This window comes from Sander vitreus, chromosome 8 (assembly GCF_031162955.1).
Source record: "Sander vitreus isolate 19-12246 chromosome 8, sanVit1, whole genome shotgun sequence".
In the NCBI taxonomy this organism is placed as follows: domain Eukaryota; kingdom Metazoa; phylum Chordata; class Actinopteri; order Perciformes; family Percidae; genus Sander; species Sander vitreus.
In genome coordinates this window covers 21339002-21356915 of record NC_135862.1, presented here as the reverse complement: position 1 = coordinate 21356915, position 17914 = coordinate 21339002, and the positions used below count along the sequence as shown (strand labels likewise).

The 17914-nt window shown below is 40.6% G+C and overlaps 2 protein-coding genes across 3 annotated transcripts; both read right to left on the bottom strand.

Moving 5' to 3' along the window:
- Positions 1–1539: 1539 nt before the first annotated feature.
- On the bottom strand, positions 1540–6907 carry samtor (S-adenosylmethionine sensor upstream of mTORC1). Its single transcript, XM_078257457.1, has 5 exons — positions 6695–6907; positions 3574–3715; positions 3294–3422; positions 2747–2861; positions 1540–2419 (listed from the first exon to the last, which is right to left on the bottom strand). The coding sequence occupies exons 1-5, from the start codon at positions 6852–6854 to the stop codon at positions 1787–1789; spliced, it is 1179 nt and encodes a 392-aa protein (XP_078113583.1). The 5' UTR covers positions 6855–6907; the 3' UTR covers positions 1540–1786.
- Positions 6908–10809: 3902 nt separating this feature from the next.
- ppp1r3ab (protein phosphatase 1, regulatory subunit 3Ab) lies at positions 10810–17914 on the bottom strand. Of its 2 annotated transcripts, XM_078257456.1 has the most exons (5): positions 17825–17914; positions 15729–16521; positions 15236–15303; positions 15027–15124; positions 10810–14355 (listed from the first exon to the last, which is right to left on the bottom strand). In XM_078257456.1, exons 2-5 carry the CDS (start codon positions 16511–16513, stop codon positions 11323–11325), a joined length of 3984 nt encoding a protein of 1327 aa, XP_078113582.1. In that variant the 5' UTR covers positions 16514–16521; positions 17825–17914; the 3' UTR covers positions 10810–11322. The 2 variants fall into 2 exon arrangements, with proteins under 2 accessions (XP_078113582.1, XP_078113581.1); XM_078257455.1 differs by lacking the exon at positions 17825–17914 and having other exon boundaries at positions 15729–17245.

The following is a 17914-nucleotide window of genomic DNA, read 5'->3' as shown; positions in this document are numbered from 1 at the left end:
AGAAAATGTTGATAATGAAGATTAAACAACTCATGCAAATGGACCAAAAGAAACATTGGAAGACACATGCACCAATTCAATCACAAAACTTCAGTCTAAATGTGTGGTACCGTGAATTTCCCTGATTTAGAGAAGATATCAGCAGAGAGATGTGCATTAACTGGAATATGATATGGGAATGGCAACAACTGCATTACACCAACACTGGAAATGCTACTTGTTATCCATTACTATGACAAAGGTGTTTAATTTTCTCCAGGGGCATGAACGTCTGCTTGCAACATACAGTAAATGTGCACAAAGAAGGCACCTTAGATTTACTGGCATTATCACATGGGCCCATCATATTGGTTGTACAACTGTCATCATAGGAAAATAATTACATTCTGTGACAGCCTTTGGGATCAATGATAAAGTGCCACTGACTAACACATCAACGTAAATTCATTCCTTCATTCACACTGACAAACCCAACCACACTCACACATTTAGCCCATTCAGGGACAGGCAGGACACACACTTATGTGTAACATTAACTAACATTTCAACTGGTAGTGTCTTTAGCTAAAACCACCCGCAGCATACTGTATCTTCAGATCTGGTCTCGCTTGCTATTGCTAAAATCTACAGTTTCTCACTTGTTTCAGAGGTTCTGTATGACAAAACAGAAAATTAGTGCAAATCTGTTCTGTCAAGGTGCATTTTCTGTGAGGAGCTCAGATCTGGATTTTTTTGGAGGCAAAGTACTTAATGTAGTTTCACATCAAAGTTACAAAATTGTGTCAAAGGATACTGGTGCTTTAAAGTCCATTTTATATGGGTCACCAACTTGCAGTGTTGTACTATTTCTCTGCAAGAGAACACATGTGTTGGAAATCTAACATGAGATAATTCAGTCTAAATATTTGAGAGGACGAGAGGAGGAAAAGAAGTCTAATACCTACTTTGAAACACTCGTACCTTGTTACACAATAAGTAAACACAGTTACAGTTTCACATTAGTAAAACTAATAATACTCCTACCGTATGGTTCTGAAAATGTTTAAAATGCTACAAATACCACTTTCTTGTAAAATGTACACAAATCATTCAAAGGATGCCAAGTTAAAATGGCACTGCCACACTTTACACTGGACAACACCAATGTTTTGAATGTTGAGAATATATATATATATTTCAAAAGATTAACTTTTTTTTTTTTTTTTTTTTGGAAAACTAAATGCACATCAAGAATTTTCAGAAAGTCTAGCTGCATGACTGACAGAAGCAAGCGTACCAGTCCAGTTGTTCCATCTCAGTCCCTCCAGTGCAATCAAACTCCTGTCAGACTGCTGTATTTGTCTTTTGTACAAAGCAGCCTGCCACACTAGCTTATTCAAATAGAGACTGAGTACAGAATATAGACAAGCTGACTTTTGTTATTGAAAGCTGATTGGAAGGTGGTATGGAAATCAAGGAGCAGGGAGTTTAGATATCTTAAGGGCATTCACTTTCCAACTCTTAAAAAATCTAGATATTTATCAAAATATATCCATCTTAGTGTGTGTGTGTGTGTGTGTGTGTGTGTGTGTGTGTGTGTGTGTGTGTGTGTGTGCTCTCAGAGTGTGGCTACGAGAATATAATCTGTAAACTTCTCTTTCACACTGTGCAAACTGCATTGTTTTGAGGAGAGGGAGGAGAAGTGGGAGAAGAATGCAGCAGGTTAAATTTGGCAGCGCAGCAGTTGAAGGGGAGGTGACAGTTAAGTACAGAAAAGGAGGGGGGGGGGCAGCTTAGCTAGTTTAGCCTAGCTCTGAAGAAGGATGGGGTCTTCTAGCTCATGGAAGCCAGGCACCGAGCTGCTCTGGCTCTCCCCAGAATCTGAATCATAGGGCGTGTCAGGTAGCTCTGTGAAGCCCCAAGCCATCTGGTCATCCTCAAACTCGGAGCGCACCTGCACGGGCACATCGGCACACTCTTCCTCCTCATTGGAGTGGAAGTCCTGAGGGATGTAGAGCATCTCTGGGTAGTTGCGTGACACCAGGTCGCTGGTGGTGGCCAGACACACCTTACGGAAGGCGATGAGATGCATGTGGGAATACTTGATGTATTTGTAGCGCTTGAAACCCAGGGACTCCACCGCAACGCGCCAGCTGCGCATCATCAGGGCATGGCGGTTTTGGTGGGAGGAGTCGGGCGTGATGATGAGCAGCAGGCCATGCAGCTCCAGCAGCTCATGGGCCTTCTTACAGCAGATCCAGCGCTGGTAAGGTGAGGGGAAGTAGGACAGGAGCAGTGAGAAGACCACCACATGGAAAAGCTGGGCAGGCAGTGTGTCGATGGGGTTGTGGAGCTGGCGGAGAAAGGCCTCTACTGCGTCACTGGCCAGCTGAAGCGGCTGCTGGAGCTGAAGGTTGAGGAAGTCACACTTGTACACACTCTGGAGGTGAGAACACAGGCAGACATTCAGCACTTTCAAATGGTTCTAATGCAATCTCTTGCTATTTTTGGATACTTATCATTGTCATTTCACTTATTTTGTACTCTACTTGCAGCTGCAGAAAGCAAGTCGCGTTTGGTTCTGCTTTCTGCAGAATTTGTTTCCACATACTGTCTAAACACAACACTGATACCCCTGCATGAGTCATTTCTGGTGATGCTTTTGCTAATGCCAGCACTGAATCACCAGACAGTAAAACGTCACGCATTTTATTTGTGTCAACAAGGATTTAAAACAAAATCCAAAAAAATGAATAAGCACGCATACCTCAACTGCAGGCACTATGTCAATACCAACTGTAAGGAATTCATCAAACTTCAAGAAAGGGTTGAAGCAGCTTCCCACGTCAAGAAGGCGCATTTTCCCCAGCTGAGAGATAGAACTACAACACAAATGTGGAACGATCGTCAATGTCAAAACCAACATGTGACTTTTGCGTCCAACAGTGCCTCTTTGTTTTGTAACAACCACATCGTTAAATTTAAATCAACAGATGATTTTTTTTTTCCCCCACAACGATCCAACACGACATTAATGCAAGTTTCCATTAAATCTTCTGTAACAGTCTTGAACTTTCCGACTGTTACAGAAAATGTTATGCAAGCACGGTGCGTTAACAAAATAAATTATAGATGCTTTTGATGAGGAGCGAGGTCCACACATAATTTACAAACATGAGTGAAGATGCTTTTTATAAGAATCAAGAGAAAAACAAACCTAACTAAAAAACTTATTTTTTTTTTAATCTTCAGGTTACTGTAATTATTTTCCTAGGTAATGGGTGAGAGTTTAGTTGTACTAGCAGTGTGCTTACCTGGGGATGGTGCTGTATGGTTGGGCACTTACAGATGCTGCAGCCAGACCCATGGCAAGCATCGCACTTTTCTCATCCTTTTCTAACACTCTTTTTAGCCCGCCATCCAAAAAATATTCTTGACAGACACTGTGAAAGTAAAATCGAGACACTACTGAAATTTGACTGTGAAAGTGACAGCGAAATGCCATAAAAGCAAATCCTACAGGTTTAGATGAGTCAGACTTCACCGTCATGAGGTCTAAAACTGCAGCTGAAAGACATTTGAAGTCAGTTGTACCTGCGACACCATTCAATGCGTCCCTCTCCTTCGCAGTTTTTGGTCCAGTGGTTGTCGGCAAGATTTTTCATGGCGAGGGCGTACTCACTCAGCGTCTGCTCATCTTCACAGTGCTCGCGCCATATCTTGTCAAAGTCGCCCACTAAGGAAAAAGATGTTAAAATCAGGACATAACTGACAAATAAAAAAAATCAACACAAAAAGTCAATTACACACCTCACAAGTTCAAAGTCAGCTTAAACTACTGGTATCATCATGCTAAAGTCCTTTTTTTTGCTTTCTTTTAGTCTGACACATCCATCTACAGCTAGTAGCAAACATTCACAACCTACTTGCCAACTTTGGTAATCCCCTTTAGCACCAAAACATGCCAGTACTTCTTTTGGAAAAACCTGCTAAAAAAAGATCAGGCCACCTTTACTGTTACATTGCCTGCATGTTCACTTGTCTCTGCCAGCACAGAAGTGGAACTGTTCCCCTAGAAATCATCCTCAAATAGCCATTTCACAGTTATAAAAAGTCCACAACAATTCCCTCCAGGGCATCTTCACAGTTTACAGCCTGTAGCATGGGCAAACAAGCTGATAAAGGGAGAAATCCCATGACCACAAGGAAAAACTGATTCAGATTTGCAGAAATGAAAGGACAACAAGAGTGGTGGTAAACAGCAGCGCTCTAGAAGCATGACCACAGTGATTCAATGCCAAGCCTACCAGATCATGCTTTACTTATTAACCACTCATGAGGTCCGCTAGCAGGAACGACTTCTCTGTGCAGTTCTAGTCTCCACAACAACCAACTAGTCTCTCTTACTCCGAATATTTTCTGCTTTATTTAAAACATGACTTGATCTAACATCATTTAAAACACTACATCATGGTTATGTAGTGATTTTAAGGTGGAAAGGTGGGACAGCACCTACACAAATAACAGCCAAACATGACCTTTATGCTTTGCTTGCTGCATAACTGATAGTAGACAACGTTGCAACAGCACAAGACTGACGCCACAAATATTACTTTAACTTTTTTATTTTTTTATTTTTGATGAATTGTTTTAAACTAGTAAAAGTTGTCTTGATGTGCTTCTTGTATTTTTGCTGTTTGCTTTGAGATTACAGAGCAGTGACATGGTGAAATGTATATTTTTGATTCAGAGGCAGTCATATGAAACAAACCGGCCAGGCATTCAAGCAGGAGACAACCTAAATCATAATATTTGGGGCATTTATACTTGCAAAGTCAGATAAATCCAATAGCCTAGTTGGCTCAAGATAAAGATTTTGCACCTGCTGTTTTGAATGTGCCTGTTTGTGTTCACCTCCCACACAGTCTCCAGTAGGACTACGCATTTCCTCAGAAGGAGAGAATGAGCATCGACAGCACAAAGCCTCAGTGTGGGTAGGCATTGTAGCAAGTTTTTAAATCCAGGGCACTTCAGCATTGGCAGTCTTCAATTTCAAGCTGGAATAAACCCCTCTGTCAGTGCTGCAAAGTGAAATGTCAGTTTTGTCTCTGAGCAATGAAGATGTTGAGCACTCTGACAATCAGATTTCATACGTCTGCACTAATGTGTTGTGAAAGGGTTTTTCCAAACTTCCCATTTTGCATCATGCTCTTATCCAGATTGACTCATAATAGGAAATAAGACCGATGTTTTTGTTCTCAGGACAGACCGTTGGTGATGAAAACACACACTTATACAGTCTCTCTTTACAGCTTTAAAAAGATCCATTGACTCGTTTTATTTTAGTCACTGGAACACAAGCACATGAGAAAATAAAGCTGCATTTAGTTTTGCATTCTTGCATCTGATAGGGTCGATTATAGTCTTGCAAATCTAGTCTAAGAATTCACCGATTCAGAGATACAGTATCATCTGCCCCCACTAAGTGTTACATTTTGCCTTTTTTGTACTTCCTCAAATTGCAAAAGCAGAAGTAAATTTACCCAAAAGTGGTATCCGAAGTGTTAGTCTGGATCTTAGCTTAATTTATAAGTAATATGTTGGGAACATTTAAAAAAATAAAAATAAAGAGAAAGATTACTTTCTAGGCAATGAGTGATTTATTTACGTGTAAACTACTCACACCATACCAGACCTCCTGCCATACTAGGTATTGGATAAGAAATAGCATGTAGCAGCCTAAGGTCAACCAACCGTCATTTTGTCTATGATGTTTCCCAAATGATTACTATATGATATATGGAATTTATATTCTGATATTTTAGCCATACTGTCCAGCCCTAGTGGCAGACAATTAACCTGTTGTGCCATGTACCTCTGTACTACTTCCTGGAAAAAAAGATTCAAGCACAACCGCTTTTCTTTAAAATGTTGCGCAAATGGCCAATCTCTACCTCAGCTCTCACGATATGAGCCCTTCCTATCCTTCCCTGCAGTTTGACATATAATCTGCTCCTTAATTTAGATCCACTCACAGAAGCTCTAGCTTCATGTCTTCAAACAAACTGTGTGTTTGTTGTGTGTAATACATGCATCATTGAATCTGTGTGTTTTTGTTTTTTAAATAATATCTGATGTAAGAAACTTATTTTGTCTATGCCGTCCAGTTAAGAAAAACTGAAATAAAGCTAATTTTTAATTAGATTAGATTGTAAAAATTCCACCAACTGTTTGTTCAGTCCACAGAGTTTATCATCATTTATCATTTATTGGCAATAAAGAGGCAATAGAAGGTAATTTACTGTCAACAGATCTCGACTCTTGATCTTGGCTCTGTTTGAGTTTCATTAGAAACCTATATTACACGAATGTACACTGGTTTTAGAAAAGAGATGATACATGTTCACACTAGTACTTAAGTTAATAAGCGGCAATGACATTTGCAGTGGTTATAGCTAGCTAATGTTATTAAGTAGCTTGAAAGGCCTTGTTTGCTGAATGCAACCCTCACTGCGGTCTACCTCGACAGCTAACCAGCGACACAACACCGTTAGCTAGAAGGGGTAACGTTACCAAGCAGAATAAGTTGTCTTTACTAGGGATCACTGCTAACGGAAAGGAGTTAATGTTGTATTTGAGAGCTAACGTGTTAAAGTGTTAGCCACACGGCTGCAGGGCCACAGAGAGACAGAGGGGCCCAACTACGGCTGCTTACCCTCTCTGTATTTCCTCCGCAGTTTTCTGTGAACGTTTTTGACGACTCCTGACAGCTTCTCCTGCTCCCTCTTGCACGGAGCTTCGTCTGGAATCGGCACGTAGAACAGCTCTGTGTGGTTTTCCGTCTCCCCTGTCTCGACATTGTCCCTGAGGTCCATAGCACCGCACCGCCGATGCTGCCCTAGCCAGTTGGTTCCCCTTTTCCCAGAAGCAAACGGACCGGCGAACCGCTCCACTGACCAACAAAACGCAAGCTGATTGGTTGACTTTGACAGACATGCTTTGGAACTGACAGTCCGTCGTCCAATCACAGGCCTGGTTGAGTACCTTAGCCTGCGTGCGCATAATCATATGCGTGCATGCCATGGAGCGTTTAAATGCGCCTTGTAAATCTCAATACTCCTGAAGTTATCCAAACTTCTGCTAGCCTGACAAGCCAGACCCAGAGCCATGTTTTTCTCTATCACTCTGGCCAGACCCACATCAAGATGTTGGGTCTGGGAACTCACCATTGGCAGGGCTCAATCCGAGGGGCGGGATAAACGGTTGTCTTTCAAATTCCCTCGGCACGCAATAGCCAACCAGAGCAACGCTAGTTGACAGATTCAACTTTTGCCTATCCGGTTGGCAAAACTCCGAACACATCTTCCTTTTTTAAGAATGACTTCAGCAGCAGCCATCTTCTTTGTTTTCAAGCAGTCCTTGTTTAAGCCCGCCCACCGACTCTATACATGATGTGATTGGCCTGACCAGAATTTGGTTTTTCCAGCTCACAAGCCAACAGAGAGTTGCTAGACTGATCCTGGCTGCAAATTACATTTGCTGCCGCTAGGGTGCGTCTAGATCTGTAGGCTAAACTTCTGCATTACTGCCGTGATGTCAACGATTTCATGTTGTTGAGAAATGAGGATTTGCGATGTGTGTTGTGATGTGTTTATTTTTATATGTGAGAAAAAGACACATTTCCTACCTTGGACGAGTCAATAATATTTTTCCTATTCTATTCTATTCCACAGACGATCGGAGGAATCAGGGATGGAAGGTGAATGTTCATGAACATAAAATGCATAAGTAGGTCCAGCTAAATGTTGTTCATGTAGGCTACTCTTCATTGTACACCTTCTGTGATAAAAGTGCAGCATCCAGAGTGTATGCACTTGATGTCAAAATAAAAAATAAACATCTTACATTCAGTATGAAAAAACAATGTACAACCCATAAAGGGTTAAAATGATTTTATATAGGACTAGGGTTACATTTTGTAGCCTGTCATTCTTGTGCATCCAATTTGACTTGTAGCATAGTGCCACCTAATGGTTCCAGTGTTATGTGGACCCAATGACTACTGTATCTTTTAATACAGTCTATGTATGGATCCCACATACAAATAGATCTCCGAAAACAGATGTCCTTTTCATTTTTTTTGTTATCTGACAATGTTAATTTGCCTGTGCATTTAAGTCTACATGTGTCAAAAAGAATACGAATAGCAGGATTGATTTTTAAGGAGTTCGGTTGTTGCAAATAAAAATAAAATAATTTCAATGATTAGCCTACTATTGTACATTTTGTACATTGATTGTGTAATGATTTAATTTTGCATTTATTGCGAAGTAAAGACAATACATTGTAGCTTAACTTTTGTTATTCTGACTGTATTTATACATTATTACAGAACACAACTATTCCTCTTTTTGAAAAATAACATATAACACTGTAATAGTCATGTGTAGGATGTAACTACACCATAAAAACATTATAATGTTAGTGGGTATTAATGGATCATCATCATGTGAGGTCTTACAAAAAGAGTCTAGGAGTAAACAGGAAAAGTTGTTTTTAACAAAGAAATTAGAAAGGCTTATAAAATGGTAATTATTTTCATATATAATTCATGCTTTCTAATATGTGGTATAGGTGTGTTTATGTTGCCTATTATATACTTTTAAAGTAATCATGTGCAAAAAATCATCAATAATTTCATTTGCATGTTAATATTTCTTTAAATAAACATGAAAATGTATACTCTCCATGTATAAAGACAGCACTAAATGATAAAAAAAACACCCTTATTTAAACGTTGATCCACATCGGGGTACATTTGATTCATCACTGCACTTGAGTAATACAAGTAAAAGCAGAAAGAGGTCAGACATGCATCTGTAAGTGTGGGAATGAAGAAAGTTGGCTGGTGCAGGCTGCAGGAGCTATTAAACTCTGTTGTGTTATCAGAATGTGCAACAGGTGTAGGGGTCAGCCAACATGCTCTGATAATATATGGCCAACATAAGCTCCACCTGCACAGCTAATAAGAATGAATTATTATTGCTCTCATGGGTTTTGCTTTGTGGGCAACACCTTTGTGGTACTGTATCATGTTTAAAAAGTATATTATACAACCATACTGACAGAAGAAGTTTGTTACTGTCTGATCTGATACTCCTCTTTAAAACCTCATGGTCTTATTTAGAACCTTTAAAAGACAGAAAGGACGGCTGGGTTGAATTACAGAACTAACAGATTATGAGTTTATTAAAAAGAGGATACTTGCAGTAAACCCCTGTCCCTGAAGGCTGTAATTGGAATTTGATCTATAAGGAATGCATAGTCTTCATTTCTTTGCACAGATAGTTATACCCTTCTATATGTCTCACAAAATGTTATTATGTTTCTTTTGGTGGCTAAAAATGTTCCTGTTCATTTGGCAAAAGAGAGTGCTAATCCTCCCAGTGGACTACACTGAAATCCCTTGGTGAGTACATTACTGCAGCTGTGTTCAGCTCAAAACACAGCTAAAAGCCAAAGTTCAAATAGGGAGCAGGCACTACATACTATCGCTACATGTGACTTGATTTGACATTATGTTCCTTCAAAATCACCCAACTACTTTGAACAGGCATTGAACACGGTCAGAAGAGTACTTCTGTTTTATTTTATTATTATCTGTTTTATCATTACTATTGTTGTGGACTCACACTAAAGACAGCATGTCAGAAATGCACATGGACTTGGCTCAAGGTTTGCCCTCTATTTGGAACAACTTAAAGAAGTGTGCCACTCTTTCCCAGAGAGTCAGCTTGATGCCAAACATATTTTAATACTGATAAGTGGTGATAACAAGATACCCAATTTGATCGGAATGCAGCCCGAGATAAAAAACAAAAACATTTCAACACACCAGAAACACAAAGAATCCAAACTGTCAGGTAAGAATCCGGTTTCTTTGTTCTTGTAGAGTTTCAGGGTATGACCGCAGATCTAGGACATGACATACCACTGATGGCATTCATATTTTCTTTGGAAAAACACTGATTACAGTTTTAAATTATCTGTTACTAACCTGCATACATTTAGAGGAAATAAAACCTATTCCAAGTATATAAACATTGTTGTTCATTTGTAAGTGAGTAAAGTGTAGTCCAACTCATTACAGGAAAATGTGTATTTGAAGACGTCAGTCAATGATCTGTTTTTCAGTGATGCATTAACTCAATGTATAATAGCCACACAGGCTGAAATATCTCAGCATCTATTGATTGCCATGACATTTTGTGCAGACATTCAAGGTCCCTTGAAGATGAATCCTAATGACGTTTGTACTAGCGCCACCATGAGATTCACTTTTGTGGTTATGAGTGAAATGTCTCAACAACTATTGGAACAATGAAATTTGGATAAGACAATCATCTTCCTTTCAGGGTATATATTGTAATAACTTTTCAGCTAGTGATATTATCTGGTCCAATTCATTGGTTTGTGTCCCAATACCTGCAAAACTAATAACATCAGCCTTAGGTGCACTTTGTGTTTAGTGCTTATAAGAATGTTAGAATACGCTCAAGATGGTGAACATACTTTTTAGCATTATACCTGCTAAAAAACACAAAGTTAGCCTTGTCATTGTGAGCATGCTAGCTTAGCATTTAGCTCAAAGCACCGCTTCAAAGCTGCTAGCATGGTTGTAGACTAATAGTCTTGTTTTCAATGTACCTGGTGGATATGAAATTGCAGAAATTAAAATAATTAAATCTATTCCTACTGTTTTCACTCAGCTACTATTGTTAGTCAACTATTAGTTATGTGACCACTACTAGTAATAAAAAGCCATTGAACACATTCAATTATTTGTCTTTAGTAGGCCTACAATTTATTCATGCCAGACTTATGAAAAGTAAATACACACAGAACACTGATAGGTTTCATTTAAACCTCAAAAATGCATTACCGCTGTGCAGAACTGATCAGTGTGAGCAATGGTCCGCAGCCTGTTGTCGACGCTAAGTTTTATGTACAGTAAAGCATAAAGAAAATGGGTTTATACTCTCACAACAGAGAGTTAACATCCTCCCATAGGGAATACACAGCATTTATTCTGATATGTGTCATATATACTTGTAATGCCCATTATAATTCATTGTTGTATGTATTTTCTTCATCTACTTCTTCTATTTAAACCATTAGTAATTGTGTAGGTCTTGCTAATATAATCAAATTGTGGTATGAGGTAGCAAAAAGGGAGAGTTATTATTTTGTGAGTGTCAGCACCTTGTACACCCATGGATCTCTAAAGTCCATGGTAAACAATACCACAACTAAAACTGATTTTTACAACCTATTCTGTTGTTGTTATTGTTGTTCTGGCTGCCTCTCTCTTTGACAGTAGAGCCAAACCACTGATATCAAGTAGAGCCCAAAACAGGCAAGAAAATCATAACGGTACGCCACAACTAAAAATACCACTAACAAGGTGGCGTATAACAATGTTCTTGAGATATTGCTGCAGGAAAAAGTCTCTTTCCACCATGAAACATTTCTGTTGATGCTTTCCTGTCCACTTGACGCTGGCAGAGCTGCAGCTGTGTGTTGGATATCTGCAGTCTCTGTGTCCTCATGATTGTCCTTCAGACGGCTCAGGTGCTGTTCTTCATCCAGAGATTCACTGATGGATGGCATGGGTGTGGACAGCAGTTTGCTTCTGCTTACAGAGGGCCTTTTGCCCGCACTAAAACCTGTATCTTTGTCCCTGTCTTTCTGGGCCTGTGCCCCAGTATGAACGGCCCTCAGACAGTGCATGTATAACTCCACCTCGTCGTCTGAGTCGGACTCTGCTGAAGCGCTGTCGTGGCTCGTTGGGTCGCTTTTAGGTTCATCTGTAAAAATGCACAAACCGCCCTCTGCAGCGACAAATTCGTTTTCATCTCTCACAGCTTTTGATAGGTCACGTGTAACATTCTCGTTGCTTTGGAAATCTTCCTCCTTGTAAAGATGCATTTCAGTTGGGATGTGTCCATCATTTTCTTTGTCTATTACTCTCTTGTCCTGCACATTGTTCACCAGAGCAGACAAACCATCCTCAACCTTGTTTTGTGTATTGTCTAACCTCTCTTCAAAACACCCCACTTCATTTCCCCTGTCGATTATCATGGTCTCTGACTCTGCATCTACAATCTCTGACTCTGTTTCAGCAACTAGAATTTCCTCCTTGTAATCTGGATTCTCTTCTTCTACGTTTTGCTCCCTTGGTTTTACCTTATCCTCCCACTCCACACTTGCTTCATCCTCATTGGTCAAGTCTATTTCCATTTCTTTCTCCTCTATCTCCTCTTCATCTTGGACATTTGTCTTTTCAATATTGACCTCCTGTATCTCTGTAAAGTGTTTTTCTTTCTCTAACTCTGTCTCCTTTTGTTCCTCTCTTTTCTCTACTTCAATCTCCTCAGCTAGTTCTTCCTCTTCAGCTGTCTTTGTGGCTTGAACATAGTCTAAATCTTTCACGTCTTCCCTGTCTTTTCCAGCCACAATCTCCCCAATGTCCTCTCCAATCTTTTGCTCTCCCTCTAAAACATATGCATCCTCAGCCTTGTTCTCTGTTTTTAAACTTACTGCCTCACTTTCCTCTTCTTCTGTTAATATGTTTTTCTCCTCTTCTTCAACCATCATTTCCCAGTTTACCTCAGTAGTGTCTGCAAAACACAAATTCTCCTGTATTGCGACAGCAGCTTCCATTTCAAGATGCTCTATTTTTTGTGTGTCTTCATCTTTGAGCTCCAAGAACGTGTCACCGTGTATGTGATTACTCATCGTTGCTTTTGTCGTTGACTCAGCTACCTCACCAATGACCTTCATTTCAGCAGAGTGTTTTGTTTCATCTTTATGCAAGTTGTTCACCAGTTTCTTTCCTTCTTCCACATTATTAGTTTCAAAAGATATCGGAGTTGTTGTGACGTTCCTCTCCTCCACAATCTCAAAACTAGAAACGTAGCTATTGTCAGTTCCTTTCGTAGCTGAATTATTGATGTGGTCAGGATTCAAATCACGGAAAGCTTTATCCTCCTCTGTAATGGCATTGGTTGATGATATAGTTGCTGTTTTGCCAACGTCATCACAGTTGTTTGATTCATGTACACACTTAAAGTCGGTTGCTTCACTGCGGCTGGTCTGTTGGTCGGTCTCGTCATCACTAACACGCTCTGATACACTCTGAGAAGGTTGAAGTGACATAAATGAGGTTTCTAGACTGGTCATGACTTCTTGTGTTTCACTTTGTGCAAGGGTTTCATCTAGATTAGTTTTAGTTTGTGTACATGTATGCTCTGGCAGGTCACGAGTGAGATTGTCTTCCTGTGCTTCTCTCTGGCAATGTAAATTATCAGTGGGTATATGTGGATTCAACAAATGTCTATTTAAAATGTTTACAGCATGTGCATGTATGACTGTGTCTCCTGAAATAGTTTTTGGAACCTCCGATGTATTAGTGCGTCTCTGGTCTGAATGTATAATATCATCTGGATCCTGCAGTGTTTCTGCATGGTGCAGAATGTTGTTTGCTGTCACACTCAAACTCGTTTCTTCTTCTTCAATGGCAGTGCTATTTGTGGCGGCATCTAAGCATTCTTTGTTTGATTCCTGGGTCTCAGTCACATTTCCCTGAAGGTCGTCATCATTAGTGTCTACACGAACAGTGCAGCTAGTAAGTGCGCTTTCAGCATGACTGTAACTTTGAGTTAAGTTTCTAACATTCAGTGTAGCTTGTACTGGATTTGCCCGATCACTTTCACTTCCCAACCTGCCAAACACCTGATGATACAGCGGAGCCAACACGGTTCCAAATGTGAAGCTGTTGGTCTGGCTAACAAGGTTTTCACTGTTCACTACTGAAATAACTCTGTCAGCTGGTTCAGCTGCAATGTCGCATTCCTCAGCGTTTGAGACGGACTTGTTGATATTTTGGCATTTTGCGGGAGCAAGCTCATCATTTGATGGGTTGTCTAGAATATCTCTAGCACTCTCACCTCCTGATAAGGTGGCTGAGTCAGCCAAATTGATGCTCTCAGATTCCTCTGTCTCATTGTTAGACGTGCAGTTGTGTGCTGGTGACGTATCATGTTGAACATCAAAGAGAGGTTCGCTGCATGTTTCCAGAGATTCAGAAACAAAGTGAGAACCTTCTGATTTACTGCTCCCCTCAGGAATTGATCGCACATCTGAGTGCTTTTCCTCTGGGGTTTCTTCTTGAGCTGCCTGTTTTGCTTCTGGAGGTGATTCATCTCTTTCAGTGTCATTCGCTCCACCATTTGTCTGAGAAAAGTAGTCCCTCACCCGAGCCATCCGTGCAGCCTTTCTGCAACATCTTTGGCTGCAGTTCAGTCTGTTCTCGGTCTGTCCATCAACAACAGGGAAAGATTAATTTTAGTTTGCTCACACAGTAGTTATGCTGTTTTACAAAAAGGGAGTGGGGTGACATTTAAACACTCAGACACACACACACACACACACACACACACACACACACACACACACACACACACACACACACACACACACACACACACACATACTTCAGATTAAAGTATATCCTTCACTGCATTTTGGTTTAATTAAATATACAAAGACAAACACTAGTTTAAATTAGCAAGCATGACAACATATGAGACACTGAGGAATTGCAAACAGCATGTACTGAGTGTCCTTTAGGTGCACCGTTCATGCTGTCACGCTTGTGCTACTCAAGTTCCGGTCATGTGATATTCTCTCAGAAAGTGCACCAGGGGTCATGTTAGGTTTTCTGTTCCTTCTGATACAGCACCTCATAGACACACTATCGTGTTTTTAAATCCACCTTTCACAGCCAATAATGCTTGTAAAATCAAGTTTGAAAATAAGAGATTATTTAAACAATCAAAAATAATCTGCGTCTGTGTCTGATGAGAAGGATTTAGGATTTCACACCAGTTAGATAAAGTCTCAATATCTGACTAGGAAGTCTATAGGCAAGCCATACAATGTATAAGTAAACTAGACTGATGTGATTTTTTTTTTTTTTAACTCACCAGTAATTTCTTTCGATCTTCCTCTGATGTTCCTGACAGGGCATCAGAGATTTGCTTGGCTTTCATAGTGTCCGCTTCCTCTCCATGTTGTGACACATCTGGAGAAAAAAGACATTTAAATGTATCTTGAGGCTGCACTAATACAGCCGTGTCTTTTTTAATTCCACAATCATTTTCTTCATTTCCCAATCAGCAAAGTAAATATTCACCCAGTGAAAGGTTTTTCTGAGATGAATCTTCCGTTGCAGACATGTTTTCCACAGTGGAGAAGTTCTGACTGTGAATCAATAAAATTGTGATCAGTCAGACTTCTATGTGACTATCACCAATCAACAAACCACATAAGGTGACAAAGTTGAGATAAATTAATCATTTTGATTAAAAGATTAGTTCAAATCATTTTGCTGATGGTGTTTGATCATAATATTCATTCAGCAATAATATAGAGAGTTTCCACCAGTTATGTTAAATAATTAGCTTGAAGCTTAAGGAAAATACTGACCTCACATAGTCTACGTATACATAAACCTGATTGGCTAGTTTATCCTTTGCTCAACAGGTTAAACAGAAGCCAATATTTTTTAAATTGCATGGCAGAATATGGCCAGCCTGCTCTCCAACCTTTGGCACAATTGGCTTTTCTCCTGTGTCCAAAAACATCACCAGTGTTGACCTTTAAAAATCCCTATCAATGATCCTCACCTGAAAGTCTTAAGGCAGCCTTTTTTGTTCACATTTTCCCTCTGTGGCTTCTCTTTTCTCTCTTTCACTCTCTGGTGACAGAACAGCACGTAGTTCCTGTTGTTATTGTTGGCCCAGAATGTCCCCACCGGAGTCTCATATCGCAGACAAAAGTCAACTCTGGCTCCCTGCTCCCCGAATGGAGGCACTAGGGTGAGCTTAAACGAGAAACCATCCATCAGACTGTCACTGGACCCAGGCATGTACTCTGCCAGGAGGTCAAAGTGGCTGGACCACGAGTCCAAAGTGGTTCGGATATATACCGCCTTATTGAAGGAGATGTTGAGGACACGAATCACTCCTTTCAGTATTGTGGTCCCTGGAAGTAACTCGATAGCCTCTAACTCCAATTTCTGATCCCGGACTTTGACAAACAGCTCCTTATTAGACAATGGAAGGGAGAAAGTGAGAGGAGATAGGAAGTATTCCTCCGCATCTCTACCTTCGCCCTCAGAAGAATCACATAGTGGCAGCTTGGGTACATCCCAAGTGTCAAACTCCTTTACATGCACCAAACTGAGGCCTTTGGCATCTGCAAAGGACACTCTCCTGGAACCAGACAGGGGCAGCTCAGGCTCAGAGTCCTCGTCACTGTCAGAGCTCTTTCTACGTGGGAGAGGAGAAGATTTGGGCCTGATGCCGTTCACCACCTCATACTCATCATCGTCCACGTCCGAGGAGCTGAGGCCTGGCACTTCTAAGAGGTTACAGGCCCCAGAAGGTCTTGCTTGTCCCACAAACTCCATGGGGCTCCCTGTAGGAGAGTCAGCGGGAAGTGAACTGCAGTGCATCTGCTTCTGGCAACTGACATTGAACATGCTCTGACTTAACAGATGGAATCGAGTTACAGATGACATTGTTGCAAGGGCCAACACTATAAATAGGCCAGAAGGGACTTAAACTATGTACAGTAGTCTAACCTCAGGAGGAGAAAATATTATCCTGTTGCCTCTCTGAGAGTGACATTTGCGTGCTATAACCAATCATATAGATTGATAATTATCTAATTTTCTCGCAAGAAAACTTCTCCAACAAAAGTACAGTGTTGTGAACATTGTCCTTATGTAACTGTAGTAATTTCTCCCTAGAGAGTTGTAATGCTGTTTGTATAACAAGCATGAGATTTACCATGGCAGCTATTTGTGTTTTGTTGCTTTTGGCCCACAACGGCTCACATAAGGTCTAAAACAGAACAAATGGCCTCTGCATACTGTTTAGACCTCCAAAATAGTTTCCACTGACCAATCACTGACTCTCTGATGGTGCAATAACTGTGGAAGTATGTAAGAAACAACCATTCCACATAAGTTCATTCTTTTTTCTGCTTATCCCATATCAAGATGTATCTTGTGTTTGTACTATTTCCTGTGTTTATCTCACAGCTGTGACAAAGTGGCATGTCCAGCTCCAGCCACAACCAAAGCGCTTAGTCCGTAATCTTACTAAGCAAATAAAATAAATATTTTAACAGTGAGTAAGAGTCACAACACTCTTACTCACTGTTAAAATATGTCTCTTAACTGAAGAATGGTGAACCCCCCCTGACTTTGATATAAACAGTATAAAAGGATGTCAGACTGTCTGGAAGATAATAGTTTTGTCCAACAGGGAAGAACTAAATTGTGGGATCTGATACGGACAGGATGCTCTAAAGTTTACTGCAGTGCTAGGACTTGGAAGTAAAATAAACAATGAATACAGAGAAAAGAAGAACAAGACAACATCTCACAGATACTTCATACAAAGAGGAAAAAGCGGTATGTGGCTTCATAAATGCATCTGAGACAGAAGAGAGCAGCAGAGAAATGATTGCACAGGGAATGGCTGCAACAATGGCAGATGCTGTCAGTACCTATGAGAGCATCCTCACCAACCCAGCTCATCCACCAGATAACACGAGCAGCTCCACAGACAATCCCTCCTCAGAGGACACAAAGCTCTTCTCAAAGCCTTCGCTCTCCTACATTGCCCTGATTGCCAAAGTCCTCTTGTCATCCCCCTCCCAAAAACTCAACCTGGCATCCATCTACAGAGCAATGGAGGAGCGGTTTCCCTACCTCAGGAGCCGGGGCCGGAGCTGGAGGAACAGTGTCCGACACAACTTGTCCGTGAACGACTGCTTTGTGAAGGTGAGCCGCTGCGAGGAC

Excerpts from the sequence above, each read along its gene's own strand:
- ppp1r3ab (XM_078257455.1), bottom strand. The coding sequence starts at position 16,624 with ATGTCATCTGTAACTCGATTCCATCTGTTAAGTCAGAGCATGTTCAAT. Across the intron at positions 15,304-15,728 it reads GGCTGCCTTAAGACTTTCAG|TCAGAACTTCTCCACTGTGG; the intron begins GTGAGGATCATT and ends ATTGATTCACAG. Across the intron at positions 15,125-15,235 it reads TCAGAAAAACCTTTCACTGG|ATGTGTCACAACATGGAGAG; the intron begins GTGAATATTTAC and ends TTTTTTCTCCAG.
- samtor (XM_078257457.1), bottom strand. The coding sequence starts at position 6,854 with ATGGACCTCAGGGACAATGTCGAGACAGGGGAGACGGAAAACCACACA. Across the intron at positions 3,423-3,573 it reads CGCATTGAATGGTGTCGCAG|TGTCTGTCAAGAATATTTTT; the intron begins GTACAACTGACT and ends TTACTTTCACAG. Across the intron at positions 2,862-3,293 it reads CCATACAGCACCATCCCCAG|TTCTATCTCTCAGCTGGGGA; the intron begins GTAAGCACACTG and ends TTTGTGTTGTAG.